Source organism: Canis lupus, chromosome 26, assembly GCF_003254725.2.
Source record: "Canis lupus dingo isolate Sandy chromosome 26, ASM325472v2, whole genome shotgun sequence".
Lineage (NCBI taxonomy): Eukaryota > Metazoa > Chordata > Mammalia > Carnivora > Canidae > Canis > Canis lupus.
In genome coordinates this window covers 16404775-16432456 of record NC_064268.1, presented here as the reverse complement: position 1 = coordinate 16432456, position 27682 = coordinate 16404775, and the positions used below count along the sequence as shown (strand labels likewise).

Here is a 27682-nt window from a genome sequence, read left to right as displayed (position 1 = left end):
CAAACCTATGAAACCAATCCCAGGAAGACTGCCTGGTGAAACCCAGAGCCCTGCTCATGCGCTCCTCCACCCCCAGGCACCTTTTAACAAAAAACTAAAATTAAAATTAAGATTTATTCATTCATAAGAGAGAGAGGCAGAGACATAGGCAGATGGAGAAGCAGGCTCCCTGTGGGGAGCCTGATATGGGACTGGATCCCAGGGTCCTAAGCCAGGGGACACACTCAACCACTGAGCCACTCAGGCATCCTACAAAAAAAAAAAAATTTTTTTTAAAGATTTTACTTATTTATTCATGAGATACAGAGAGAGAGGCAGAGACACAGGCAGAGGGAGAAGCAGGCTCCATGCAGGGAGCCCGACGTGGGACTCGATCCTGAGTTTCCAGGATCACGCCATAGACCGAAGGTGGCGCTAAACCGCTGAGCCACCCGGGCTGCCCCCCAAAATTTTTTTAAGTGATCTCTACACTCAACATGGGGCTTGAATTCACGTCAAGATCAAGAGTCGCATGCTCCACCAATCGAGCCAGCCAGGCACCCCCTGTTCCCCAGTCACCTTTAAAGCACTGAAGACCCTCCCTGCCCCCAGGTGCACCCCATCTCAGCACAGGAAAAGCATGAGGCACAGTTGTCTTGGCTTCCCAGGGATCTATCAAACTCCTTTATTTTGTCAGATTCCATCAGAACGCATCTAGTTCTGAGGTTAACTGGTTTTTGCCTTGGCTTGGAGAAACCCGAAGCCAAATTTTCTGACTACATCTCCTTTCCGTCTTCCCCATAGGCCCTCTCTAAGATCCTGGATGTGGCCAGTTTGGAGGTGCTGAATGAGTGCAACCGCCGGTCCCTGAAGAAGCTGGCCAGCCAGGCCGACTCCATGGAGCAGGTGGATGACACCATTCTGACCTGATGGGACTGGGCCCCGCCCGCTGGGCTCCACCTCTTTGTTCAATGTTTTCATTTTTGAAAATACGTTTGTTCTGATGAGGAGCTTAGAAGATGGCAGAAAGTTCCCAGAAAATATTTTAATATTTCAACAGACCACAGCCAAAGCCTTAAATCAAACCCACACACAACTCAAAATTGCCTCCTTCATCTCTCACCTTTTTCTTTGGAGAAGAGACGAAAAAGCACATGTGTGAGCCTCACCAAATGGTAGCCAGGAGCTGATAATCCAGCTAAGCATGGCTAGGTCTGGAACACGAGGGGTCAGACTTCTGGTTCCCCTTCCCCTGTGCTTGAGCTCTGCTTTGGGAGCCAGTGCTACTAGCCTTTGCCTAGATCCTGAGTGGGGCACTGAACCATGGAGGTCGGCCCGGGTGCTGTGTCTTGGCGTGGCTGGCTTTACAATGTGTGGCCTGAATGGATCTGACCCCTGTCGGGTGAACATGACACTCACAGCGCCCTGGCAGTTCACAAGTCGGGGAGGGGTACTGGTTTAAATGCAGGTTGTTTGAAGGAGGAATGTTTAATAAAGGCTTTGATTTAATCTTAACATAAGCAGATTTTTAAAAAAATCTCCAAGCATCCATTAAACATGAAGCTTTCTGCATCAGGAATAAGGCAAGGCTCACAACTATTCTTGTGAATGTCGGCTGTGCTCTGGCTTCTGGGCGTCTCTCCTGTTCTAGCAAGTCTTGCAGAAATCTACACACTTCTCTGTCCTGATGTTGGGCCTCGGGTAGTGTGCAGCCAGGCCAGTGATCTCACCGAGTATGGAGCATGCAGGGGTCAAATAAGCCACTTGCCTGTTTTGTCCTGACTCAGAAAGGTGGGCTGCTTCTGACAGTCAAATTTTAAAGAGAAGTCCATCCCCTCCATGCAGTAAGAAAGAACCACATTCCTGTAGTCAGAGGACTTGCGGGGGGCGGGGGGGAAGCAAAGTTCCAGCTCAGCATCTGCCTCCTTTATGAATGACTTCCTTCCTCTTGGTTCTTAGAAGGCTCGTGATCCACATGTCCTGTCTGATGGAGCACACCCCTCTGGCCCCAGTGACGCAAGGTTTTCTGGGCTGTTCCTTAGTCACAATATAGAATAAACCTCCATTGAAATGACTGGCCAGAGCTGTAAAAGGAAAGAAAATTCAGTGTGGTGGTAGCAAACTCAGTATGTAAAAGGTCTAAAATGTATCAAAAAAAAGCAAGACGAGGCTTATTAATGCAGCAGAGATAGAAAGTAGCTCCGTGACTCAGCAATTCTGAGGAGTCAGACAAGGTGACCTCCAAGATACTTCTGATGAAATCCCTGCTTTCTATGCCCGAACCTTCTGTGTCACAGGACTTCCTATTTTCTTGCAGCAGGCATGGGCTCAGCTGGCTCAGCGTAACTGCAGACTCTCCCAGGACTGCGGGGAGCCTTGAGACCAGCCGAGTCAGTCCCCAGAGCTAGAGCAACCAATGGGTGGCGCAGCTTTTGGTAGCTATGGCAACTGTTCCCTGCTTCTGGGATTCAGATGGTCATCAGCGTCTCCTCAGCTGCCAGGGGCATATGTCCAGCAAGCTGTGGTTGCCTCTGCCAGTCAGCCATGGGGAGGTACACGCAATTTGTGTGTGAGGGGGCCTTGGGCAGGCAGAGAAAGCTCCGGAAGCTCAGGGCTGTCGTCTTCAGCATGTCCTCCAGGATCTCAGAACAGATGCTTTGTCCATCTCTGGCATTTAGCCCCCACTGTGAAATCAGGAGGGAAGCCTGATGTGCTGAGAAGTAGAAGACCTTCAGCAAGATCCAAAGGAAAAACACCAGGTTCCAGTTCCAGAAACGAGGAGGAAGGGAATCTCTGTTCAGAATGGAAGATGGAGTTTGATTCAGAGATGACTCAAAGTCTCCCAGAGCATTCCCTGAATCTTCAGGGGTGGTGGGGTGCCGTGGGCTCCTGGGAAGTGGGCTCGAGGGGCTGTCCTAGGCCTGACAGTGGAGCAAGCCCAAAGGTCCCTGTGGGCCCAGAGGGAGGAGGCCTGGCAGTCCTAGGAACAGCAGCCCTGTCTGAACACTGGAGGAAGTGGCACTCCACAGCGGAGAAGCAAAGCTCTTTGCCCTGGTGATTGGTAGAGCTGTTTTGCCCCTGGCAAGCCACCCGACCTCTCTGAGCCAGTTTTCTCATCTGTAAAATGAGGGATTTGGCATCGAAGCTCTAAGAATCTCTTGTTCTCAAAGTTAAAATAGTGATTATAATCGATGACATTTGGCATTTTATTCATTTAATCCTCTCAACCTATGAAGTAGGTTCTATGTGGTTATTGTTTTCCAGAGGAGGGAATTGGAGAGAGTGAGCATCCGCCTGCGGTCATAGGGCTAATCAATGGCAGTCTGTCCCCAGAGCACATATCCTTGGCTTTGCTCTTCGGTGCTTGCTAGTGAGGCCTGAGCATTTTCCATTCTTTGTAGCCAGGCCTCCAGCGCTTTCCCGCCCTGGTGCAGCACGCTGAGTATGTGGCCGAGCGGCTCTGAGTGGCGGGCCCAGGCCTCTACCCAGACGCCGTCCTGGCTGATCAATACCTCACTCACCCCATTCACAGGAGACTTGCTTTATAAGACAGTTACTCTCTATGACTTCCAGTGGTCCTCAAGGGAAGACACCCCCATTTTTCTCTTCACGTAGCCAAAAGGCAGCGACAAAATGACGTGCCCTTAGCTAACCCAGGGAAAACTGAACTCTCACTCCACCTAACCCTGGGAGCCTCTGGAATCACGAGTATCAAGATTATTTTAAAATATGGGAGACTAAAAAAAAAATAAAATAAAATAAAATAAAATATGGGAGACTAAAACAAATAAGCAAATAAAATAAAATATGGGAGACTGTGACATGCTTCCCATCCTTCTAGGAATCAAACCTACTGGGAGGTTCCTGCCCACTTGGGAGAGGGGCAGGGGACCTGCAGAACTGATTCTTCTGTTTATAGGGGTTTGGAGACATCATTTTACTTGAGAGCAGATTCTGAAACAAGATCAGGAGTTAGGAATGTTTTTCTAGGTATGAATCTGTATGAACGTGTGGTAAATTGCTTCAAGCCTTCTAAATTAGAACAATAGGGAGAAACAGGAAAAGCCTCCCCACAAGGTCTAGGTTCTGAGAAGTTTTTAAGGAAACGCAGAGCACGCTTTTGCTCTGTTCACATGGCATACTGTTGCAGAGCCGTGTGAACTCTCAGGAGGTTGGAACCTTAGCTTCACCACTTGATGTTAAGCCAGGTGATCTGGAGCATGTTCCTTCACCTGGGACACCACGTGTCCTCATTGTACAGTGACAGGACAGTCACTGGCTTGTCTGCAGGGAGTGAGATGACACCCCCCACGAGGCCCAGCACACAGGAGGTGCTCACTTGGTGGATGATGAGCATTGAAACAAGCCATGTCAGTGGGATGAGACTGAGCCATAGTACTGTTACCACGACAGCGTGTCACAAGTCCCGGGCTCTTGTTCAGGAGTTCCTGTCAGACCCAGAATCTGCAGATGCCTTGGTAACTTTTTGAGCCTGAAAGTTAAAGAGTTCTGAACTTAAAATCAGATTCTTTCTGAGAAGTGATGAACTACTGTGTTTGGATACATAAGACACTGCGTGAGAAGTGCACTAAGCACCAGGATGAGTCTTCACTGATCCCCGGGCAGGAAAGCCCTTTAACATCATTGTTCGAGCAGAGCCTGGGAGGCCAGAAGGAGCTGGTCCTTATTTTAGGAGGAAGGAAGTTGAGAGACAGATGGAAAGGAGTGTCTCTAAGATCATGTAGCCAGCTGGCTTGCAGAACTGGGAAAAACCTCTATTTCTTGATAGACTGGTCACCAGGCCCCAGGGTCATTCTGTAAAAATAATCTGAGGTGAATTCAACAAGAGACACTAGCCAAGTTGTTGGCATGTGGTTCTGTGGAGTGACTGGGTTTCACTTTTTATAAGAGATGGAGCCCAGTTATTGTACTGGGTTTTCTGAGTGGCCACTCAGTTGGGTCAGGAGGGTTCCCCGCAGCCTGTGTGGCTGGAAAGATAGTGTTGATATTAATGAAGCTCAGGGAACTGGAAGAACTGGTCCAAGGATTACTCCCTCAGTGGGGTGTCTGTGCAACACTCCTGTGTGGGCCCCGCATGGAACACACGCCCCTGTCACCTTCTCTGAGACTGATTTCTCTGGTTGAGATGGCATAAGCCAGTCAGAAGTTACATTAGATCCTTCTCACCATTTGGACTCCCATCCAAAAGGGAGGTGGGAAGCTGGGGTACAGCAGTATCTAATCCAGCATTTCTTAAACACATTGGCCTCAGGACCTCTTTACACTTTGAAAAAGTATTGAAAACTGCAAAGAGCTCTTGCTTATACATCTCTTATTGATACTTACACTGCAGACATCAAAACTGGTTAGCTTTTATAAATTGTACCCTTTAAAAAATAAGCCCGTTACATGTTACCATAAGTAACCATAAGAGATAGAACTAAGTCTTCCAAAACTAAAGTTATTTTAGTGAGGAGACTGGCATTGTTTTACATTTTTCACATCTATCTTTAATGTCTGGATTTTCATGTGTGCTTCTGCATTAAATCTGTTGCAATACCACAGCACATGGGTTCTTTGAAGCCTTCACTATACACTCGTAAGCAGGTGAGAGTGGAAAAGGCAAGGGACATCTCACTATTATGGAAATGTTTTCACTTCACAGGTCCTCTGAGAGGGTCTTACGGAGTCCTAGGCTCCCCAGGCCATACTTTGAAAACCACTGATCTAATCTTTTTTTGTTGTTGTCGTTAATCTTTCTTTATTCATGAGAGACACACAGAGAGAGGCAGAGAGAGGCAGAGGAAGAAGCAGGCTCCCTGCAAGGAGCCTGATGTGGGACTCAATCCTGGGTCTCCAGGATCCTGCCCTGAGCCAAAGGTAGACATCCAACCGCTGAGCCACTCAGGCGTCCCCCACTGATCTAATCCAAAAGACGAGGGGAGAGAAATCCTACTGAAGTGTTTGGTTCAGAGGGTGAGGGGCTGACCCTGTGGTCTGGTGCCAGGCCCCATACTTGGCCCAAGCCCCATATAACGCAAACTCGAGAGAGTTCAAATGCATTATTTCTGATGTTCCTTCAAACTCTGCCAGTTGTGTGTGGCTTCACTTTAATGCAACAGACCCTAGTGCCTGCCATGCATGTGCTGGGTCCTGGAGAACACCATGATGGTCCCTGCAATCAAGGGACTTCGTGCTCACTTGGTTCTGGGGGCTACCTGAGGGCAGGGCAAGGCCACTGGAAGTCTCTCTGTGCGACCAGGTACGCAGGGCTGGGATCAAGCCAATTTCCAGTTCCATCAACATTTCCTTTATTCTCTCTCTCTTGGGCCAGCATGTTGGGCACGTCCCATTGTGGCTCCTCTTGGAAGTCCCTGTCTTCAGGTTACCTGCCTGCTCTAAATTCTTGTTTGCCACCCACTTGTGCCTACTTAGGATCGCAGCACGTCTGCCTCTCTCGCAACTGCAGATTTCACTGCTGGCCAGCCTGAAATCCAGATTTCACAGGTTCTTCTGCAGGCCTCTGCTGCACCACCCTTCATCTCTCCTACCGTTCCCTGGAGAGACTGCTGGCTGTCACAAGGCCTCAGGCTTGAGGTCCCCTCTCATGCTCTGTCTAAATAAATACATCTTTAAAAAATAAAGTGCCCTTAGCCCATGTCCAACCCTTACTACTCAACCCTCACTCCCCACCGGGTGCTCATCCTCTGCTTCTGTGATCCTGAAATATACATGACTCGGCCCCGCTGTTCTCATCACCACCACTCCATTTCTCTCTTCCTTCACCACCCAACTTCCAGAACAAGGAGCAAACCGTCCTGCTCCATGGTGTCACTGTCTGTTCCTATGAACCCCTGCACGCTGCTGCCCTCACTCTTCCTTTCTCTTCAGACACATATTTTAAGTGGGCTCCACACCAGGTCTCACGACACTGAGATCCAGACCCAAGCTGAGATCCAGAGTTGGACACTTAACTGATTGAGCCACCCAGATGCCCCCGATATTCAAAAGCTCCATGAGGATGGATGGGCCTTATTTGGCTCATGTTAGGTCTTCAGTGCCTGGCACCTTAGTAGGCGCACAAGTATTTTTTGAATTAGCAAACGAATCCAGTTGCCAGGTATGTTCTGTGATTGTTTTTTGCAATGCTGCTTTCTCTAGTGGACTGTTGTTTGCATATTGTCCTTTGCATCTGTCCCTGCTGCTACCCTCACATCTGGGCTTCAGCGGTAACCTCCTTGAAAGCTCAGCAGCAGAAATCCACTCTGCGTGCTTGCATTAGACTGCTTTCCTAAAATAGTATGTTGATATTGCTCCTTTGCTCAGAAACTTTCATCGCCTCCCCTTTAGAGTTTCTGCCATGCAAGCAGGTGGCGCCGCAGAATCTCATCCATAAACTGGCTGTTCAGAACAGCAGGACAAGTTTCCTATCAATGGCGCATACGGATGTCTACTTCAGGTCCCTGCAGTTCATGTCTTTGTACATTTACAGTTTCTTTCTCCGTCTCTTTATCTCTATCTACCTATCTACCTACGCACCTACCAGAACATAGCACACCACTGAATTTTTTTTTTTAAGATTTTATTTATTTATTCATGAGAGACAGAGAGACAGAGACACAGGCAGAGGGAGAAGCAGGCTCCATGCACCAGGAGTCCGACGTGGGACTCGATCCCGGGTCTCCAGGATCGCGCCCTGGGCCAAAGGCAGGCGCTAAACCACTGCGCCACCCAGGGATCCCTGAATTGTTTAAATAAATGCAAAACTACGTACGTTTCTAGCAGCGCCTGGGTGACTGTCAGTTTAGTGTCAGACTCCTGATTTTGGCTAGGGTCGTGATTTCAGGGTTGTGAGATTGAGCCCCACGCTGGGTTCCATGCAGGGCTTGGAGTCTACTTGAGATTCTTTCTACCCACTCTCACCCTCCTAAAAAAATTAGCTAAATAGGGATCCCTGGGTGGCGCAGCGGTTTGGCACCTGCCTTTGGCCCAGGGCGTGATCCTGGAGACCCGGGATCGAATCCCACATCGGGCTCCCGGTGCATGGAGCCTGCTTCTCCCTCTGCCTGTGTCTCTGCCTCTCTCTCTCTCTCTCTCTCTGTGACTATCATAAATAAATAAAAAATTAAAAAAAAATTAGCTAAATAAAAAACCCGACCAATGTTTCTAGAGGAAATACACTCCATTTCATTTGGGGGACACCAGGCACATATCCTGGCCTATAGGGAATTCCCCCTCAAAACCAAAATTGGATTCTTACAGAGTGTGACAGCAGCTGTCTAAATACACCTGTCATTCCAGGCTGTTAAGTTCCAATTCCATCATGAAGTCTTTATGATGAAATCTTCATCATTTGAGCTAAAAGTGATAGCTCTCTTTCCTCTGAAGTCTAGACTCCTTTATTTGACAGCTGTTTTATCTACTGCATTGTCTTGTATTTTTAATTCCTTACAAGCATGTCTCACCTCTGACAAGACTATTGGCTCCTAGAGGGAACAGGCTCTATTCTACAACCTGTGGCATAGAATAAACAGTTACTGAATAAATGATTAATGCCTATTGCTTTCCAGAAGACAGGTACAGGCACGTCAGGAATCTGGTCTTCACAATGGCCAATTCTGCCCTACCTTTTTTTTTAAAGATTGGTTCCTATTCTGGGGAGAGAGAGTGAGTGTGAGCGAATGTGCTCAAGGGAGGGAGGGGCAGAGGAAGAGGGAGAAAGTTAAGCAGACTCTGTGGTAAGGCCCCCTCCCCACCCCCGCTCAACACTGGGCTCCATCTCATGACCTTGAGATTGCGACCTGAGCCAAAATCAAGAGTCAGATGTTTAACCACAGCGCTGCCCAGGTGCCCCTCTGTTCTACTTGAGTAAAAGTATCCTGCAGCCAGATATCAGGAGGCTGCCTTGGAAATGTGTGCAACAGGTATCTACAATAGCAAACGGCTGAAAGTATGAATGAGTCAGTGCAAAATGGTTGTGGCTAACAGCATGTTGCTGTTTATCTCATGCTTGTATGTGCCAGACAATTTACAAACCTCTCTAATCCTCACAACTATTCTGTGAAGAAATGGGCTCTGAGATGTGCTGTGACTTACCCTAAATCTCAAAGCTTTTAGGGATAGAGCCAGGATTTCAAAGCTAGCATTTGAGGCGCCTGGCTGCCTCAGTTCGTACAGTATGCAACTCCTGACCTCAGGGTCATCAAGTCCATGTTCTTTTGACATCACCACACTTAATTCTTAGCTCCTGGAAAAACAACTCAAAACTTGAGTTGAATATTCCATGAGCTGTTCAGGGATCTTCCCTGCGGCCTTGTTTATAACGAAAAATCATAACACGAAGACTTACCAACAGCAGAGTGGTTAAATTGCAGTATAACCTTATGACAACGCACGATACCACGCAACTGTTAAAAGACAGAACGTTCAGGCATGTTGTAAAAAAGGCCAACGTTCATACATATATGTGCTTGCACAGGCACAGAAATTCATTGAAAGACACCAATTAATTCATTCATCAAATATTTTTGAGCCTCTTAACGTGTCCAAGGACCTTAATTAATAACAAGGGTTACCTGTGAGGAGTGAGTCTGAAGGAAAAACAGTAACTTGTACTTTTGGGTAAGCTTCTGCATATTTGGTTTCTTTAGCCACGAGCATTACTTTTTAGAACATCAAAATAAAAATGATGAAAGGAGTAGAAATATTCAACAGGTACTTGTCTGGCAAGGGATAGGGGCCATAAGGAACTTCGAAATCTCTGCAATTCTCTAATCAGAACGGCAGCGGGAGCGTCGCACTTTTAGGGCAGGTGGGAATTTAAAACGGGGAAAAAACGAGCTGATGAGAAGCCCAATCCCGTTTAGTTCTTGGCAGCCCAGGTCTTCCTAACCACACGCTTTCGGGATGTGGCTGCGCGGGCGGTGTGACACCGCAGCCGAGGGGGCTGCTGCTCCGGGCTCCGGGCTCCGGGCGCCGCTCGCCCCGGCTGGCTTCTGGAGCTGCCCTCCGCGCTCCTCCACCGAGGCAGCTCGGGCCGCGCCGGTCACCGGCACGAGGTGTGGGTCAAAGGCCACACTCCTCTCTCGCTCCGCTCCGCAGGCGACTCCGCCCTGCCAAGCCGGCCGGCGAGGGGCCCCCGGCGCTCAGTCCGCGGCCCGCGACCAGCGCCCCGGAGGCGGCGGAGAGTCCGGGGCCCGGGGCCCGGCGTAGCCCCGCCTCCTCGGTCACTGGGCGCCGGTCTCTCCGTCTCCGCGGCGCCTGCAGCTCTCGAAGATGAGGCAGCCAGGCTGTCGCGGGCCACGGCCGAGCTCCTCCGGCGCTCTCGGCGTCCTCCGGCGCTCCCGGCCTCCCCGTCCTCCGACGCCCGCGGCCGCCAGCGGCTGCGCCCAGGTCCCCCGGGCAGACGCAGGCGAGGCGAGCCCGCGCCCGCGGGGATCCTCCTGGGCGCCTGCGCGCCGGGCGAGCGCGGAGAGGGCGCGGCCGTCCGCGGCTGCGGCTGCGCAGAGGCGGTGTCAAGCGCTGCGCCTGCGCACTAGCGGGGCGGGGCGGGAAGGAGGGAGGCGGTGGCAGCGGCGGCGGCTGTTGAGGAGGAGGAGGAGGAGGAGGAGGAGGAGGAGGGGGGGGAGCGGAGGGAGGTGTTTCTGTCAGTTCCGGCTGTTTGTTCGGGAAGTGGATCCGCCGCTGCCGAAGCAGCCGGGAGGGAGCTGCGGATCGCGAGGCCAGCACCGACCCCGCCCGCCCGCGCGCGCCTCCCCCGCCCGCCATGGCCCGGGACTACGACCACCTCTTCAAGCTGCTCATCATCGGCGACAGCGGTGAGGGCCGCGGCGGCCGGAGGCGGCGTGGGCCCTGCCGGGCGCGGCCCGCGGGGGCCTCGGGGCGGGCAGGCGGGCGGGGAGGTGCCGGCCCGCGCGGGGCGGGGCTGCCGGGCGGCCGCTGGCCCGAGGGGCGCGCCGAGGGGCTGAGGTTGGGGCGCCCGGCGTCGGAGCGCAGGGCAGGGCGCGCGGGGCGCGCAGGGGTCGGGCCGGGGCGCCCGGTCCTCCTGCCGCGCCTGCCGCTGCCTCACGTGTGACCTTGGTCAAGTCCCGCGATGTCTGGAGTTGGACAGACCCGGGTTCGAGTTCTGGGACTACCAGCTTCCTCACTCCGTGACCTTGGGCAAATTGTTTAGCCTTTCTGAGCCTCGGTTCCCTCGTCTGCGAAGTGGGGACGTGCCTGGCTGGGTGGTATGACTCTGTGATGAGATAAAGCTGGGAAAGTGTTCAGCGCCCAGCCTGGCGTAAAGTCAGCCGTAGGTAGATGCTAGCTATTGATGTGGTGGTTAGTGCTCGTTGTAAACCTCAGTTTCTTCCTCTGTCAAATGGAGATAATCCCAGAACCTGTCTCATGGGATTACCTCGCACAGGGCCTGGCACATTCCTGCTGAATTATCATCTGTATCGTTCTGTTTCCCTATCCGCAAAGTGGAATAATAGTAGGCAGGATCTGCCTTATGGGGCTGACGGAGTATTCAGTGAGATAATGCACACATAGTGTTGGGACCATGCCCACACGTAGTGAGTGCTCAGTACGTGCTCGCTCTACGGTATCCTAGACGGGTATTGGAGGTGGGTCAGCCAGTAACACAAAAGGGCTTTGACCATATATACACCCTGGGAGAGCTCCTAGCTGAGTGCACTGCACCTTCTCCACGGCCTGGTGCAGTGTCCTGCACCCAGTAGGCACCTAAAACACATCTAATGAATGAATGAGTGAATGAATGTTAAGTATCCCTAGAAAAGATAGGTTGGTTTCTGGGAGAGGGTGGAGGGTTTTAGAGGTGTTTGTGGCAGGTAAGCTGGTTTATGAGGTGATCAAGAGGTCAGGGAGGCAGGCTCTGGGAGGTTTATGGGAGCATAGCTGAGGTGCTGGGATTATATGATGGGGAAGGAGGCTTGGGAGCATGCCACGTTTATAGACCAGACCTGAGTTGAGTATGGGCAAGGCAGTCACAGGACTGAAGGCCAGGTTGGTGGTGGAGCCCATGGATTGTTAAGGAAAGAAGGGACCAATCACAGGGGTTGTAAGACCCTGATGGAGTGTTGGGTGATGGCCATGGAAGTGAGTGGGTTTTGGTCTCAACTGTGAAGCTAGATTGGGATGTGGTTGGTGGTTTGGATCCGGTGAAGGACGGCTGAGGTTTCTGCGGTTCCTGGTAGAAGGGAGAGGTAAGGGGAAAAGTTAGGGGCCGACGAGGGAGATGCAGAGTAGCTGTGGTCAAGGAAGGAGTTAGATGGGTGGAGGGTGGATTCGTTGTGGTTTGAATGAAAGAAAACCAGACAAGCTGTGTTTGGTGGAGGTGGTGGACCCTTGGAGGGTGGACTCTGGCATTCCTCAGTGTCCCAAGACTTAGGCCTTTATAGGATTTGATTTTAGCCCCGGCCATGGTTCCCAAGGACTTGACATTAGGGTAGTTTCTCTCCTTTTGGAGTTAAAGTAAGCCCACCAAGGTCAGGGTCCTTAGCCCTCTGCAAGACATCTAGGGCTTTGTGTGTTGATATCCAAAACTGAAAAGCATAAACTCTGCAAGGAGATGCAGCTTGTTGGCTTTTCTCCTCTGTAAAACCCAGGGGATGGTTCTGGTCCACCCCCCCACCCCCACCCCCACCCCCCCGCCCCCGCCTTCTCAAAGTCTGTTTTGCCTGGTATATTGATTTCTCACTGGGAAGTCAGGTGTGGGAGAAGACTTGTTAAGTTCCGTGGCTGGCTCCTAGTTCAGTCTGCACTTGTAGAACCACATCGGGTGCAGGAGTCAGCTGGACCCTCGTGAGACTGGGAGATGGTAGCCAGGAAGCTCAGACCAAACTTGGCAGCTGAGCGAGGAGGCGAACGTCGGACACTGCCCTGGACTGGCTCCTTACGTGGAGGCTTTCTGAAGGTTTTTCAAATAATTTCACAGACGCTCTCCTCTGATTCTCACCTGCTGCCTGTGCATTTTGTCAAAAAGGAAACTGAGGCTCAGAGGAGCTGACTGACTTGCCCAAAGTCATACAGCTCATCCCAGGTAAAGCTTGGGGTTAATGCACATTGGTGCTATGCGTGAGCAGCTGGTGTCAGGCCTGGCGAAGGGGGGCCCTCAATGAATATTCGTTTCTTTCTTTATGAATCTAGAGTTCTTCCCACTCTGCCACATTGTACAAGCTTCTGGAACACGTTCCCTCAGCTTTTGCAGCTCTTCCTTATGGCTAAAGTTCTCTACTTTCTCCTGTGCTCTTCTGACATTAGCTCGGTTATAACAGCATTTCATCTGATCTCTGGGGCCAGCCATCCTTATTCTTAGAACCTGGAGATTGGAGTGGCCATCAGAGAACTAGTTAAAGCCTTTCACTTTACCGATGAGTGAGCTGAGGCTCTGAGAGAGGAAGTGACTTGTCTGAGGTTGTACAGTGAATGGGTGGCTGAGCCAGGATTAAAATTGCAAATGCTTTACTCAAAGGTCTAAGGGTCTTCAGCAGTCTAGAACTGAAGTCCAGATGAGTGAGGGACTAACTATAGCCCAGGGGAGGAGCCGGGCCGGGGTGGGGACTTTTGTGGGGGCTTTTTGAGGACCAGAGCACCTGTGTAGGCCAAGAAGCAGGGAGCAGGGGAGAGCGGTGATGGCTGAGAGGGGCATGCGTGGTGTTTGTGGGTAAATCTGTCTCCTGGCTGCCAGGAGGCCTTGGGTGCTGGGGCCTATACTCTTTGCTGGGTAGAACGTGACGGGGCTGGACTAGTTGGGTTTCATGCTACGTATGGCCCTTGCAAAGCCTTTGACTTCAGCTGTGGTAAAGGTAGATTGGTACCTATCACTTCCTCTCTTAGGCCAGTGCTGTGGGATAAATGGAAGCAGCTTGTTTTCCTGAGGAGGCCTCTTCCAAGGATATTTGGGAGATGTCATGTCTCAGGGTGGGCTTCTCTTCCTTTCAAAGGAAAGAGCAGTGCCGGGGGTTGGTGTCAGGTCAGAGCAACAGTTACTGTGGTGGCTGTAGTGGTCTCTCTGCAGCCTGGTGGTTTTCAGCAGCTCTGCAGAGCAGCGGGGTGAGGGAGGGGACTCGGAGAGGCCAGGTTGGAGGGCACACTGCTGCTTCATTGCTTCGTGCAGAGAAAACCCCTTACCTCTTATTTTTTATTTTATGTATTTTTAGAGTGAGAGAGAGCAGTCGGGGAGGGAGGGGGCAGAGGGAGAGAGAGAATCCTAAGTAGGTTCCACACCCAGCAATACAGGGCTCAGTCTCATCCTGAGATCATGACCTGAGCTGAAATCAAGAGTTAGACACTTAACTGACCCAGGCGCACCCCCCTTACCTGTTTTAGATCTATGGGATTCAGATAAAATTTAATTTTAAAGAAGGACTGTGCTGCTCCCTGAAAGTTTGAAAACTACTGTTTTGGCTTCTGTGAATGCCGCGGTCATAGCATTAGATGGCATAGCTGTCAATGTGATTTGTGTTGTCCTAAATTCATTAAACCGTGTTTTGCTGGTGTCTCCTAAGTGCCGGGCCCAGCTCCCAGCACTGTAAATGTCCAGGGTGAGGAAGGCGCGATCTCCTTCCTAGGGGAACTCCCAACTAGTGGCCCAGACACAGCTTTTAGCTGAGTAAGCGGACCCAGAAGGCTCCAGGAGGAAGCCAAGGAGCCGGTAGGCCCGATGGGGTGTTGGCACTGGGCAGAGCGCTGTGAGGGACCCAGCCCAGGGCCTGGGCTCTCCTTCACTCGGCAGGAAGCCTCGCAGAGGCGGCAATGAGGAAGTGCCTCTGAGCAAGAGCTTGCAGGTACTGTGGGCGCAGCACCCGTCTGCCCAGAGCCGCACCCCAGCCTGTGTTGGGGGAGTAAGCCCCAGGTTCACTCCATGAAGCAAGTTCTTCTGGGTTATCCCCACACAGCTCACTCATTGGAGAAGTCCCCGGAAGAGATTCTCAGAGAGGACTGGCCAGAGAGGGTGTCTGGGATTGGTCAGGTTTAGAGAAACAGCAGGGGAAGGGGGCGGTCATAGCGCCCTTTCAGGAGCTCATGTACCTTGTGGGCTTCTCCCCACAAATTTGCACTTAGCTTGGAGGCTCTTGAGACCCCAGTTTAAGATCTCACGTCTAGCAGTGGTAGCACTGCTGCTCTGAATCTAACAGGAGTGAGATGAGGAGCCCTTTCGGCATCTTTTTATTCCACTTCCTGAAACAGACACAGGAAGACTCCCCTCGCAGTATGTACTGGAGAGAGCTGTAGAGCCCTGGGGTAGACCGCCCTGGATTCACAGCTCAGCCCCACGCTTCCCTGCCGAGGGCCCGAAGGCCAGCTGCTCAGCCTCCCATAGAGCTCAGGTGCCTGCCACACACACAGCTCTGTGTGTACAGATTCTTTTCTTCTGTGGTTGGGTCACCCAGTTGGCCTTAGGGCTGGCAAGGATAGGGGATGGGACGGGGGAAACCAGGCAGGGGCCCCGGCTGAAGCTGCTAGTCTGGAGGTAAAGAGAAGCCAAGCTTATAGGGTTCTGCTCATCCTTGGGTCAGGTTGTGTCAGGGGGTGCCGTGGTAAGTGAAGTCGTCTGAGCACATGTGAGCTGTTGGGCTGACAGATGTAAGGCAGACAGCCCCTCCTCACCAACCCAGCTGGCAGTGACATTGGCAGGGGGAAGATGGCTGTCAGTTGGTTTGTGTTGTCTGGGCCTCAGTTTTCTCACCTGCAAAATGGCCTTGATCAAGAGTCTCTTCCAGGTCCACAGTTCCTCGTGTGATGCTGTACACAGACTGCAGCTCCACACATGGTGTACACTTTTCTAGGAACTGTGTGTTTTATTATTTATTTATTTATTTTTTTTTTAAAGATTTTTATTCATGAGAGACACAGAGGAGGGGGGCGGGGGCAGAGACACAGGCAGAGACACAGGCAGAAGGCAGGCCCCACGCAGGGAGCCTGACATGGGACTTGGTCCCAGGACTCTAGGATCACGCCCTGGGCCGAAGGCAGGTGTCAAACTGCTGAGCCACCCAGGGATCCCCAGGACTGTGTGTTTTAGACATGCTTTGGAATCCATATCATTTGGTTTACCTTCCCCCTGCTTTTTTTTCTGTCATCTGGTGTCTCCCTCTGGGTCTCCTCAGCATAGGGCCACGAGCCCCTTTCTCATCTCATCATGCAGGACTCGGGGGCAACTTCTCTCCCTTCGGGACAGAGGCAAAGGTCAGACACTGGGTTGGAGAGATGCTCTCAGCATATGGCCGGTCGGGGAGATAAGCAGCATTGAGGTGGGAGATGGGTCTGCTGAGCTTCTTAAGAGTTAGCATTTGGGTGCCATCTCCCTGGAGGACAGGGTGAGAGGGAGGGACCCGTGGCCCCTCTCATCTCCTGCTTTCTTTCCTGCAGGTGTGGGCAAGAGCAGCTTACTGTTACGTTTTGCAGACAACACTTTCTCAGGTGAGTGTGCCCCGGGGGTGCTGCTGGGCTCTTGGGTTTGAGATCCCTTTACCTGGTGCCTTTGCCTGATGTCTGTCTTATTTAAAAAATCCTTTTGTAGGCCCATCCCTTTTTCTACCCGGAGACTTTCTGTGCCCCATTGTTAACTTTTTTTCCCTTCCTTAAAATATTACGAGTTAGTACATGCCTGGGTAGAATTTCAGACAGGCAGACTCCGAGGTGGAGAGAGAAACCTGTCCCTTCACCTGCTCCTACTCTGGTGCCTTTGTGGCCACTGTTCGGCGCAGTGCGTGGCTCCTGGTTTTTTCAACTCCACATGCAGTGGGTTGGCAACTGGCCTTCCCCTCAGCACATCACGGACCATCCTTCCCCATCTCTAGCAGACCTCTGGTTCTGATCTGCATCATTTACCAGCATTGCTCTCGATATGTGCGTGCTTTCTGGCTGCTTCTATTTTAAGTTATGCATTATTTGGGATGCGTCTTATGTTTATCTTTGTATAGAAGTGGAGTTACTAGGTCAGGGGGTAAATGCATTTGAAACTGCCGACTTGCCTTTCAAAGAAGCTGTGCTAAGTGACACTCCCACTGAAGGGCTCAGAAGTGCTCCTTGTCAACTCTGATCCATGCTGTGTCTTAGTCTTCACGTTTGCTAAGCCGATAGGCAGAAAGTGCTATCATATAAATTTGCATTTTCCTGATCCCCGGTAAAGTTGGACCTGTTTTTGTTTGTTGAATACATCAGGTTCATAGTAGAGGCTTTGAGTTGGCTTGGCCTCTGTGATCAAGGACCAAATGTGACTCTGTCATCGGGATTCTGTGTGCTATGCTTGACCATCGAGCTAGAGTTAGGAAGCAGTTACAGGGCGAACACTTCCCTCTTGGTGAAGTGGGCCACTGGTGGTGTGATGGCGGAAAGAATTGTCTGTCCCCTGTGCCCCTGAGCATGGCTAAGCCTCAGCCTATTTGGAAAATGGGACCACTCAGCGTAGGGTTATTGCGAGCATTACCGGAGATGCCCGTGTTCTCTTGCCTGGGCGAAGGAGTCCCTTCAGAAGTGGCAGCCAGCTGGGCGCAGTGGCGCGCGCCTGTAGTTCCAGCTACTCGGGAGGCTGAGGCAGGAGGATCGATGGGCCCAAGAGTTCTGGACTGTAGTGCGCTATGCCAGTTGGGTGTCCGCCCTAAATTCGGCATCAATATGGTGACTTCCTGGGAGCGGGGGACCACCAGGTTGCCTAAGGAGGAGTGAACCGGCCCAGGTCAGAAGTGGCAGCTAGGGCTTGTTGCTATTCTGTTCTGTTCAGGGGTGGTAACTACTGGGCAGCTTCCTCAGACTCGGGATCCCCGCTCTTCCTCCTGGTGTCCCTCGTGTTCCCCGCCCCAGTGGCTTCCAGCTCTGGTCTCCCCATGTGCTCTCTCTCCTTTCCGTCCCTACCGCCAGTGTCTTAGTGGAGACCGTCGTAGGTTCTGGCCTGACACGTCATGGCAGCTTCTGCCCACCCTGTACCTGAAGCTCGGTTCACCTTGTCAGTACAGACCTCCAAGGCCTCCTCACGTGAGTGGAGTTTATATCAGAGTTTCTCCATGTGGTCATCACGGACGCTGGGGCCCCATGCTTCCTTGTGGAAGGGGCTGCTGTGCATGTAAGGATGTTGAGCTGCAGCCCGGGGCCCCACCTACTAGAGGCTGGTAGCTCTGCGCCCCCTGCCTTCTCTCGGCCTTGGAAACGGTACCTGTTCTTTCAAGTGAGGCCCACGTGTGACTTCCTCCCCAGAGCCTTCCTGGATCTCCACCCTTCTGTGAACTTTGAGCCCTCCATACACTCCGTATGGTCAGGAGGGCTGTGTGTTTCTGCAGCACTGTGTTCTCGTTACACAGTAAGCCCCAAACAGCGGGAACAGGAGTTGTTGGTCAGCCTGGGCAGGACTAGGACATCGGCTAGATCTTCTCTTCCGTCTTTCACACAGATGCCCGAGCGAACTGTTTACAGCACAGCTCAGGCTCTGATTCAGACCCTTCACTGCCACTCTGCCACAACCAGAGAAACAAGCTTGCCAAAATGGTACAAAGGCCCTGAGACCTGGCCTCGGGCCCCCCCATCTGCCTCCCACCGCATGCTTGACCTCACATGACCGCCACCCCCCACCCCCCTCAGCCTCCCCCATTGCTATTTTTGCTATCATCTCCTCTTCCCGGAGCAGTGTTTTCCAAAATACAAGTTGTGACCTGTGTGTTAGGAAGTAAACGTTGTGGGTCATTACAGTGTTGGGTGTAGCCCAGGAAGCAAACCCCCACACTGTGTGCTGGGGGACCCCAGGACTCAGGCCACTGCTGACACATCTGCCCTGGCCCTTCTAACGAAAGGAGCCTGTCCCCTCCCCTGTCTCAACCTGGTTTAATTTCCTTTGTGGTGCATCTCACTCCTGAAATTGTGGTCTTTATCACTTTGTGTCATTGTGTCCTGTCTCACCCTCACCTCCACTGCGGGCACCACTGGGGTGTGGACCTTGTCTTTCTTGCTCAGGACTGTGTCCCTGGGACCTCGAACTTGCTGGGTGCAAAGAGTGAGTGGGGAGGGATGGCAGAGGCTGGGGTCACCTGTGCGGGTGCAGATGCGTCCGATCGGGGCGCCCTGGCGGCCTTGCTAATGTGTGTATGTATGTGTGTGCATGTGTGTGTGCGTGCATGTGTGTGCGTGTGTGTGTGCGCGCAGGCAGCTACATCACCACAATCGGAGTGGATTTCAAGATTCGGACTGTGGAGATCAATGGGGAGAAAGTGAAGCTGCAGATCTGGGACACGGCCGGGCAGGAGCGCTTCCGCACCATCACTTCCACGTGAGTCAGGCTGGCCCACTCCCATTCTGACCCCTTGCCACCTACATTTGGATGCAGTGTCGGGGGTCCCAAGTCATAGCAATGTCCCTGGGGTGGGCCCCTGAGCCGTCAGGAGAGGCACTCCTTGCCACAGTAGCTGGTGTTGTGTGAGAGGAGGAGGTGATGAGGTAGGCTGCAGCCCACAGGGGCCAGTGGCGGGGTGCCTGGCAGGAGAGTACGAGTCAGTCTTCAGTTCCCCTCTAGCCTTCAGTTCCTTTGTAGGCAAATGGGAGCATGGTGATGCTGCCTACCTAGATGGTCACATACTTGGTGAGTGCTTCTTGTTAGGGGCCAGCTGCGACAGCCAGGGTTGGCGTGCAGGCTCCTGTCACCTGGAGGCGGCTTCTCTCCTTTGAGAGGCTAGGAAGGAGTACTGGTACATAGGAGGCCATTGGGAGGCCTCTCCTCTGCCTCCCCAAAGCCATTTACCCAGAACCTGGCTCACCCAGTGGGCTGCCCTCCTTTGCTGTTCCAGCATCTTTGTGGTCTTCAGCTGTAAATGGGGGAGCCCCGCTGGAGCCCCAGAGAGCAGGAGTCCTGGGGAGGGGCTCTTGGTTCCTGTGCTGTTAATAGAGAAGCTTCCAGGAAAGAGGAGGGCTTTGAAGGCAGACAGCTTAGAATTTATATGTCTGTTCTACTGTGTGACCTTGGGCGGTTGCTTAAATTCTCTGTGCTTCGGTTTTCCAGAGGGTTTCTCCTTAGGATTTGCTTTAATGCTCAGTCCTCTGTGCCAGGTGCTTCACACAGATGATCTCATTAAGCTCTGCAGTTGGAACTATTATTTTCCCCATTTTACAGGTGGGGGGGACTTCTGAGAGGGGTCCTCCCAGTGAGTAGCAAAGCCTGAGCTCCACACTGTGGCGGGTGCAGACTAGGAGTCAGTGTCTGGCCTGCAGTAGTTGCTGCTTTGGTAGGCCTCTCCTTTGCCTCCCCCCAGAAGTTCCTGTGTGACTGGAGGCTCTTGGGGAAGTGGCGTGGAAATTTTGGCATGGAAATGGGACAGACCCCAGGCTGGCTGCCCATCCTGTGGCTTGTGAGGATCTGCTGAGGGGTGAGAAGCCCCTACAGTGGTGGCTGGGAGTATTGGGGGATGTTATTGGGGGTGCTGCCGTGCAAGGAGAGGGGTGAGGCCAGAGCTGCCCTGGTTCAAGCGGCTGGAGCCTGAGCAGCCCCTGAGCGGGAGAGACTTCTGTCACTGGGTCAGCTGTGGGGAGCACGTTTGTGCCATGGCCTGTGCTTCCCTGAACTCTGTGGGTCCCCACGCTTGGGGGCTGCCCAGTGCAGCTCTCCGTGGCTTCTTGCTGATGAGCTCCCTGAGTCCTTTTGTGTCTTAGCAGCTGCCAGCAAGTCCTTGGGGAGGGCAGCTGCTCAGAGGCTCCTTGCGGGAGGACGGACGTCACGGGCAGCGCAAGCATCCAGACCTGAACAAGACCTCTCATCTGTGTCAGGTCTGGACACTGACCCCAGACGTCCTTCCTCTGAGCTGCGACTGTCACTGACGATTTTACCTGTTTGTTTCACTGAATCCCAGATAAAGAGTCCTGTGATTATTTCCATTTTATGGATGAGAAAATTGAGGAGAAAATTATGGAGAGAGGGTAAAGTGACTTAGTTTGGTCTGTAAGTTACATGTTGAATTCAGGTTCGTTTGATGCCAAAGCTCTTGCCTTCTGGTTCAGCCTTCTGCTCTCTGTAGTCCCCACCTTGAGAGACTGGGGCCGAGGCTGATGCTCTGGTGTCTCCTGTGGCCTAAAACCACTCAGGGCATTCAGGGTGGCTGAGCATACTGGGTCCATGGCCATGAAAAGGGCTTTTTGCAGGGCGGTTTGTTGGGGTGCAGAGGAGCCCGTGGCCACCTTGAGGTCAGCTCCTTTAGGAGCAGGGTGGGAAGAGGGTGAAGCACCTCCTTCATTCTTTTGGGGACACTGGAACAGCTCAGCTACCTGAGGGCAATATGTGTGTGTTTGGGGTGCTCGAGGAGGGGGCATGCTGCACAGTGGGGGTCTGTGGGCACCGGCTCAGCCTTTGCTGGCCATCTTGCCTGTCTTGGGGAAGCTGAGGAAGCTCCATCTTGTGGGTCCCCGCTCTGTGCTTCATGAGGCAGGAGGCACTGCACACGCCATGCGAGGGGCCATGGAAAGACTTGACGTCCTGTGTGGGCGGCTGGTGAGGAAGGGAGTCTTGAAAGAGTTTAGGAGTTGTTCTCAGGGGTTGGGGCAGTCGGGGTGGAGTAGTATGGCCTTTTGTGATTCAGGGCATTAAAAGAGAAACTAAAACTGCATCCTGCCCTGTTGTCACCCTGTTTCTTCTCTGTAGCTGGGGTTTGCTGCCCCTGAGAGGCGTGGCTGGGGTGCAGGTTGGGGAAGAGGGAGGAACGAGGTGCCAGATGGTGGGCAAGGGGAAGCCCCTTGGAGCCTTGGCCCTGGCCTGGGAGTCAGACCCAGACATTGTGACTTCAGCACAGTCACTCCCTTCAGCCTCATGTCCTCACTGGTGAAATGGCGACCTTCGTGTCCGTCATAGCAGGTTGCTTCAGATGAACAGGCAGTGGATATGAAGTGCTGGGCGCTGTGCCGGGCACAGAGCTGAGCACAGGTGAGTGTGTGTGATTACTGGTGGCGGCGGTGACAGGAGGCCCAGAAGCACCAGTGACCCCCTTGTCAGAGCTCTGAGCCCCCGGTCTTGTCCTCAAACTATTCTCGCTCTCTGGTGAAGTCCCTTTCAGCACTTCTTGGCATTCTCAATGGTCTTCAACATAGGAGAGCTTGGTGATGTGTGCCTCTGCCTGCACTACCTTTGCCAGCAGGGGACAGTCACTTGTCCTGGTCCTGGTGTGCACTCCTGCCCAGTTGGGTGATGACCTGGTGCTCTGGGCAGCAGCTGGTTCTGAGGGCCTGGCACCTGCACAGCTTGACAGTCTGGGCTCCCAGGGCAGGGACACCATGTCCCCGGCAGGCAGAGCCAGGGCAAAATGAAGCCCCTGGGACCCCAGCGGGCTTCTGAGGGGCGGAGAGACGGGGTAGGGGACACCAGCTGGGCTAGGCCCCTGGGCACGGCACGGGCTGCTTCTGCCCGCAGCCCTGACAGCCAGCTTGGGAAAGCTGCCTTGATGCCGTCCCTTCGTTTTCTTCCACTGGTGTCAGAGGCCCCGGCTTGTCACTGAAGGAATATTAATAACGGTAGAGAGCCACCATTCCTTGACGGTTGACAACCCCCTGGCCCTTGTGAAAACATAAGTTATCTTCTTTATTCCTCGCAACTGTCCCCAAAGCTAGGACTGATACATCCGTTTGATAGCTGAGGAAGGAGATGCGCTGAGGTGCGTTGCAGTAACCTTCCTGGGCTCCCACCGCCTTGCAGAGATGGTGCCCGGTAGCCTTTGTCCTGTGACTGGGTGTAGAAAGCAAGAGTGGCCAGAGCGCCGACGAACTAGTGGTGAGAAGACGGCTGCACCCATGGCCTCCCCGGCTCCATCCTCACTAAGGCTCTGGTGCGGAGGGGCTGTTCCCCCACAGGCTTGAGGGCCCAGTAGTGCTCAGCCCTGCTAAACCTAAGGGGCGGGCGGGGTGCGTGGGGTCGATGTCCTCCAGCTGTCCCTCTGAACTGTAAATGAGTGGGGTCACGGTGTCTGGAGGGGAACGTTTACATCTTCCTGCCTTCCAGACCTTCTGGCTGACCTCACGCCATAGGGTCTGCACGTTTGGACGGTGGCACATCTGGGACACCTTCCTGGCTGGGACTGGATGCCCCACACCATTTTCATGCTCTCTCTGCCACCGGCGTGGATGAGCCCAGAGTGGCGGAAGGGAGGTGTCCACCTGCCCCCAGAGGAGTGAATGAGACGTTGGTGGGGCTTCTCAAATGGTGTGTCTTCTTGGAATGGCATTTTATAAAGCCTGGCTGGAGGAGAGAAAAATCTTTGAATGGTAAAACAAAGACAGTGAGAATATAGCATCAAATACAAAAATTACTTGCATTTTAAACAAAACAAGAACTTCAAAGAAGTTTTGAGTTAGTGGCAGACTTGAACAACTTGACTGACCGCCTCAAAGGCGGCTTCTCGTTCACTGGTGCCTTGGGCATGAGCGTGAGCAGCAGTGCTGTTGAGTGCTGGGCTGGGGCCTGGTTCCGGTATGTCCAGCCGGGGTCAGGTGGACAGATGCTGGGTGTCTTGCAGGAGAGCTTTCGCCCCATCACCATTTCCCTGGCTGCTGTCCGGATGTGGGCAGGCTGTGTCTTAGTGAAGGGGCTACTCTTGTCCAGGCTGAAGCTCTGACACAGATCCTGACCCTCCAGGTATTATCGGGGGACCCACGGGGTCATCGTGGTTTATGATGTCACCAGTGCCGAGTCCTTTGTCAACGTCAAGCGGTGGCTTCATGAAATCAACCAAAACTGTGATGATGTGTGCCGAATATTAGGTGAGGCTGGACCCCCTGTGGGGACGCTGGCCTGGAGGGTGGGAGGGGGGTGCTCCCGCAGGGCTGGGCTGACTTTGCTTTTTGCCTTTAAGTGGGGAACAAGAATGATGACCCCGAGCGAAAGGTGGTGGAAACAGAAGATGCCTACAAATTCGCAGGGCAGATGGGGATTCAGCTGTTTGAGACCAGCGCCAAGGAAAACGTCAATGTGGAAGAGGTGAGGTGAGGGCCCAGAGTGGGGGCAGGGAGGGAGCGGGGCCCACTCCGTGCAACCACCACAGCCCCCCTCTCCCCGCCTCTAGCCTGCCCAGAGTGCCCAGAGGGCTGACAGGAAACCTCTTAGTAACTGCCATTTCTCGGTGCCTGTTGAGAGCCAGGCATCGTGCTAGGCCCTTAACGGGCGCTAGCTCACATCTCAGCCGTCCTCTAAGTCACCTCCATGTTTTATATGGGAAATTGAGGTTCTGGAGTGAGGACTATCACCCAGCTTGTAAGAAGCCAGGTCAAATGGAGACTCTGTAGCCCAGCTATGCAGGGTTCCCGCTCAGCCTTCAGCCACACTGCCCACCCCGGCCCCAGGCCTTCCTGCTCTCTGGGCTTTCCTTGGGGCCCCTGCAGACAGCTGGTTGCTTTCCTGTGGCCTCAAGAGTTCAGGTGGGCACTTGCTGCGAGGCCCCAGAGGCTCTTGGGGAGACCCGTCCCCCGTGGAGCAGCTGAGCCTCCGGCCAGGGGCAGCTTCCCTTCCACTCGGCCTGCTGGAAAATAGCTGGGAGTCTGTGGGAGAAAAGTGGGACTTTTGGCCACAAGCCCAGGCGGCCATGCTCGTAGCTTTGGGCGAGTCCTGTCCCACAGTGTGTGGAATCTGGAGACCCAGGGAAGCCAGGATCCCCCTCGTGTGTCCTGGACACCCGACTGCATCATGGCAGGGAGCCCGGGTGCCTCAGAGTCAGGTTGGGATCACAGTACAGGCCTTTCTGTGTGACCTGAGGTGGTGACTTAACCTCTCTAGGTTGCACCTGTTCCTTCCTTAGATCGGGGTAGGGTGAGCACCCCTGCCTCCTGGGTCGTGAGGGGTAAGTGGAGCAAATTACGTCAAGTGCTTGACACCTTTCCTGGCACAGTGGAGGAGAGGCCTGTGGGTTGGCAGGTGGAGTCCCATTGGATCCTGGCACCACAAGGACATCTTGGGGTAGGGTCTGGGGACCCATGTTCTACGCAGGACATGTGGTGACATGGCATGAAGTGGGCAGGCTGTGGGGTCCCTCTGGCCTGTCACCAGATCAGGGGCACCTTTATCTTGTCTGAAGATTCCAGCTGGAGAGGTTCTTTTTCTCTTTTTAAAAGAAAGACTGGAAAATCCCTGAGATTGATTTCTCTAAGACACAGCTCATGGAGCTTTGATGTTCTTTTTTGACTTTTTTTTGGAAAGGGTTTGAGAACATACATGCAAAACCCTCTCACGAGTAGAAATAGCAAATGGGACACGGGGCCCGGGGAGGCAGCCGTGGCGGCCAGCAGAGACTCTGAGCTGGGTCTGAGGCCACCTCACCTCCTTCGTCCTCACAGATGTTCAACTGCATCACAGAGCTGGTCCTCCGAGCAAAGAAAGACAACTTAGCCAAACAGCAGCAGCAACAACAGAACGACGTGGTGAAGCTCACGAAGAACAGTAAACGAAAGAAACGCTGCTGCTAATGCCCCCCAGCCCACTGCAGAGACTGCACTGCGGCCACTCCCCGGCCCGAGGCCCGCGGGGCTCCTCGGGGACAGTCTCAGTTTCGTGCCGTTATTTAAAGAATTCTCTCCACGTTTTTGTATCGGGAGGCGCCATCGGCACTTCCTCCCCTCCCCCTTTGAGTGCCAAGAAGGTGTTGGACGACCTGCCCTTCCCTTCTGGTGCCCCTGCCCCCGGCCAAGGCACCCGGGCCCGGCGAGGACGCTGCCAGCCGAGCGGACTGATTAACCAGAGTTTGTACATAATGTATATTGCTTTAACCAGCCGCATCACCCTCGTCCTGCTCTGGCTTTTGCCTCCTTAATGCCAGCCTGCTGCAGTAGACCCTCCCCACCCCGCCCCATCTTACTGCCAGCAGCTTCCTGAGGAGACAGGATCGAGTTCTAGCCACATCTTTTGTCAACCTGGGCTGGTGGAGTGGGCCTTCCACGTTCCTTGTTCTCTCCTACAGGCTGTCGGCTTCCTCTCCTGGCACGTAGGGTCTCGCCTCTCTCCGGGGCCTGTGCTGTGTGTCTTCCGAGTCCAGCTCCCTTCCCTCCCCACCCTTCCCTGTCCCCTGCCCACGTCACCATCCTGGCAGCTGGGGGAAACCTGGCCTTGAGGTAGGCCTGGGGCTTCCCATTAGAGGTCTAGCCTTTTGGCTTGCAGAAAGACTTGCTCCTGCCTTCTGGTCACCAGATTTCTTGTCCTGCCTTCTAGATGCCTCTGAACTACAACCCAGGGAAACCTTGGCTTTTAATTTATACCAACCTGTTTCAGTTCCCACAGAAAGGTAGGGGTGTGTTTGTGTAGGGATGGGGCTTGTAGGGGCACTGAGGAACATTATTTTAACATAAAATGAAGCCAAATCAAATGAATTAAGTTCCTTACACTTTCTCTTCCTGAGGTTTGGTTGGCACAGCAGCAAAAGTTGTGGCCTCCTCACTTTGGGTCCGTGTTTTTAGAAAAATCGAATGGCTTCCTGCCATTGTGGGGCTGGGCTCTTGGCAGAGCAGCCCTGCCTTCTCCAGGCCATTTCTTGGTGGGGAAGGAGAGCGGGCCTCCCACCCTCATCTGTGTCAGCAGAGGGCTTTCCCCGGAGTTCCTGGGTCTCCGTTGTGGCACCAGGCCCCTCTGAATGTGAGGAGTGGGTGCTGGTGCTGGACCATGGGGACGCCACCTCGGAGTTGGACGGCAAGCAGCTTTGGATCACCGACAGAACTTTTTTAGTACAAAGGCAGCAGGAGGATTTCTTAGGGGGTGGGAAGGAATGGTGGCCGGGGCCAGGAGCCAGCCAGCTCTATCCCTGGTCCCCTGGGGGAAGAAACCAGGGTCATCTGTACTGGATTACTGTCCCCCCTCGGGACACTTCCACCATTCACCTTTCCCCTAAAAGGATCATGTAACCTGGGAATAATTTATTTCAACACCATGATGTTTTAGATTTCCTTTCCTAGGCGATTTCCAGGCAAAGCCCTGATTGGACAATCACGTTACAGTTCACACTGCAGATTTTCCCTGTTAACATTGTTGATGGGTTTTTAATCAATAAAAACTGGGGGTTTCTTCTGACCTGTCTCTCCACTTCCCCAGACTGCCAAAAGCCTGTGGTTCTCTGTGAGCCGGCCTTCACTAGAGCCACCTGGAGAGGTGGGGGAGCTCTGAGCCTGGGAAGCAGTGCTGTGGAGGGTGGCCATGGGGCCAGCCGACAGGCATTTTCTGACTGGTTGGGGGCAAGGAGCAAAAGTGTGGTTTCTCCATCCTCAGGGCTGTGCTGGGTGACCGTAGGCCTGTGTAGGACGCAGAGAGCTCGAGACTCCTGGGGTGGGCGGCGTACTCAACTCAGCATTCACGTGACATCAGTGTGGCAGTGCTTGCAAATTCAAGCAATAAGGGGAGAAGGGGTCCTGGAAGTTTCCAGCCCAGGCTAGAAGACACTATGGGTCTGGCAACTGGATGTCCAGACCCAGGTGGTGGGGTGATTTTGGTGACGACAGTGTCTGTCCCACTGAGTGTTACACGCATGAAGGGTGGGGGTGGGGGTGGGGGACTCACAGGGCTGGGCTGACGTCCTGGTGGACCTGATGTGAAATTCCTGTCGAACAACAAAACTTTTAAATGGTTTGCTAGGATTATTTCTGTATTGAAAGTTTCTAATTATGCTTTTTAAAAAAATACTAAAAATAAAGGTTCAAGCTGCCAAATTTTCTTCCAGGGTCTGTTTCCTCCAGCTGTGCTCTGGGTGGGCCTGCCTTCCTCCCACCC

The 27682-nt window shown here is 53.2% G+C and overlaps 3 protein-coding genes across 7 annotated transcripts in view; 2 read left to right on the top strand and 1 right to left on the bottom strand.

The window, feature by feature from the left end:
• Positions 1-1561, top strand: part of GCN1 (GCN1 activator of EIF2AK4) — a 59505-nt gene extending 57944 nt beyond the window's left edge. Inside the window, exon 58 of the mRNA XM_025474172.3 lies at positions 784-1561. Coding sequence (XP_025329957.1) covers positions 784-909 — 126 coding nt within the window. The 3' untranslated portion in view covers positions 910-1561. The remainder of the gene's footprint in view (positions 1-783) is intronic.
• LOC125753685 (basic proline-rich protein-like) lies at positions 1120-10746 on the bottom strand. 3 transcript variants are annotated; one of them, XR_007406060.1, is made up of 2 exons: positions 2263-4013; positions 1120-2063 (listed from the first exon to the last, which is right to left on the bottom strand). XR_007406060.1 is itself a non-coding variant. In XM_049101483.1 (2 exons), exon 1 carries the CDS (start codon positions 10744-10746, stop codon positions 10045-10047), a length of 702 nt encoding a protein of 233 aa, XP_048957440.1. In that variant the 3' UTR covers positions 1120-2063; positions 9555-10044. The 3 variants fall into 3 exon arrangements, 2 of the variants coding, with proteins under 2 accessions (XP_048957440.1, XP_048957441.1); XM_049101483.1 differs by lacking the exon at positions 2263-4013 and adding an exon at positions 9555-10746; XM_049101484.1 differs by lacking the exons at positions 1120-2063; positions 2263-4013 and adding exons at positions 9325-9386; positions 9555-10746.
• RAB35 (RAB35, member RAS oncogene family) lies at positions 10663-27626 on the top strand. 3 transcript variants are annotated; one of them, XM_025474170.3, is made up of 6 exons: positions 10663-10796; positions 16357-16407; positions 19120-19243; positions 23579-23703; positions 23796-23920; positions 25270-27626. In XM_025474170.3, the coding sequence occupies exons 1-6, from the start codon at positions 10745-10747 to the stop codon at positions 25396-25398; spliced, it is 606 nt and encodes a 201-aa protein (XP_025329955.1). In that variant the 5' UTR covers positions 10663-10744; the 3' UTR covers positions 25399-27626. The 3 variants fall into 3 exon arrangements, with proteins under 3 accessions (XP_025329955.1, XP_025329956.1, XP_035562228.1); XM_025474171.3 differs by lacking the exon at positions 23796-23920 and having other exon boundaries at positions 25270-25376; XM_035706335.2 differs by lacking the exons at positions 10663-10796; positions 16357-16407 and adding an exon at positions 17848-17961.
• Positions 27627-27682: the final 56 nt, after the last annotated feature.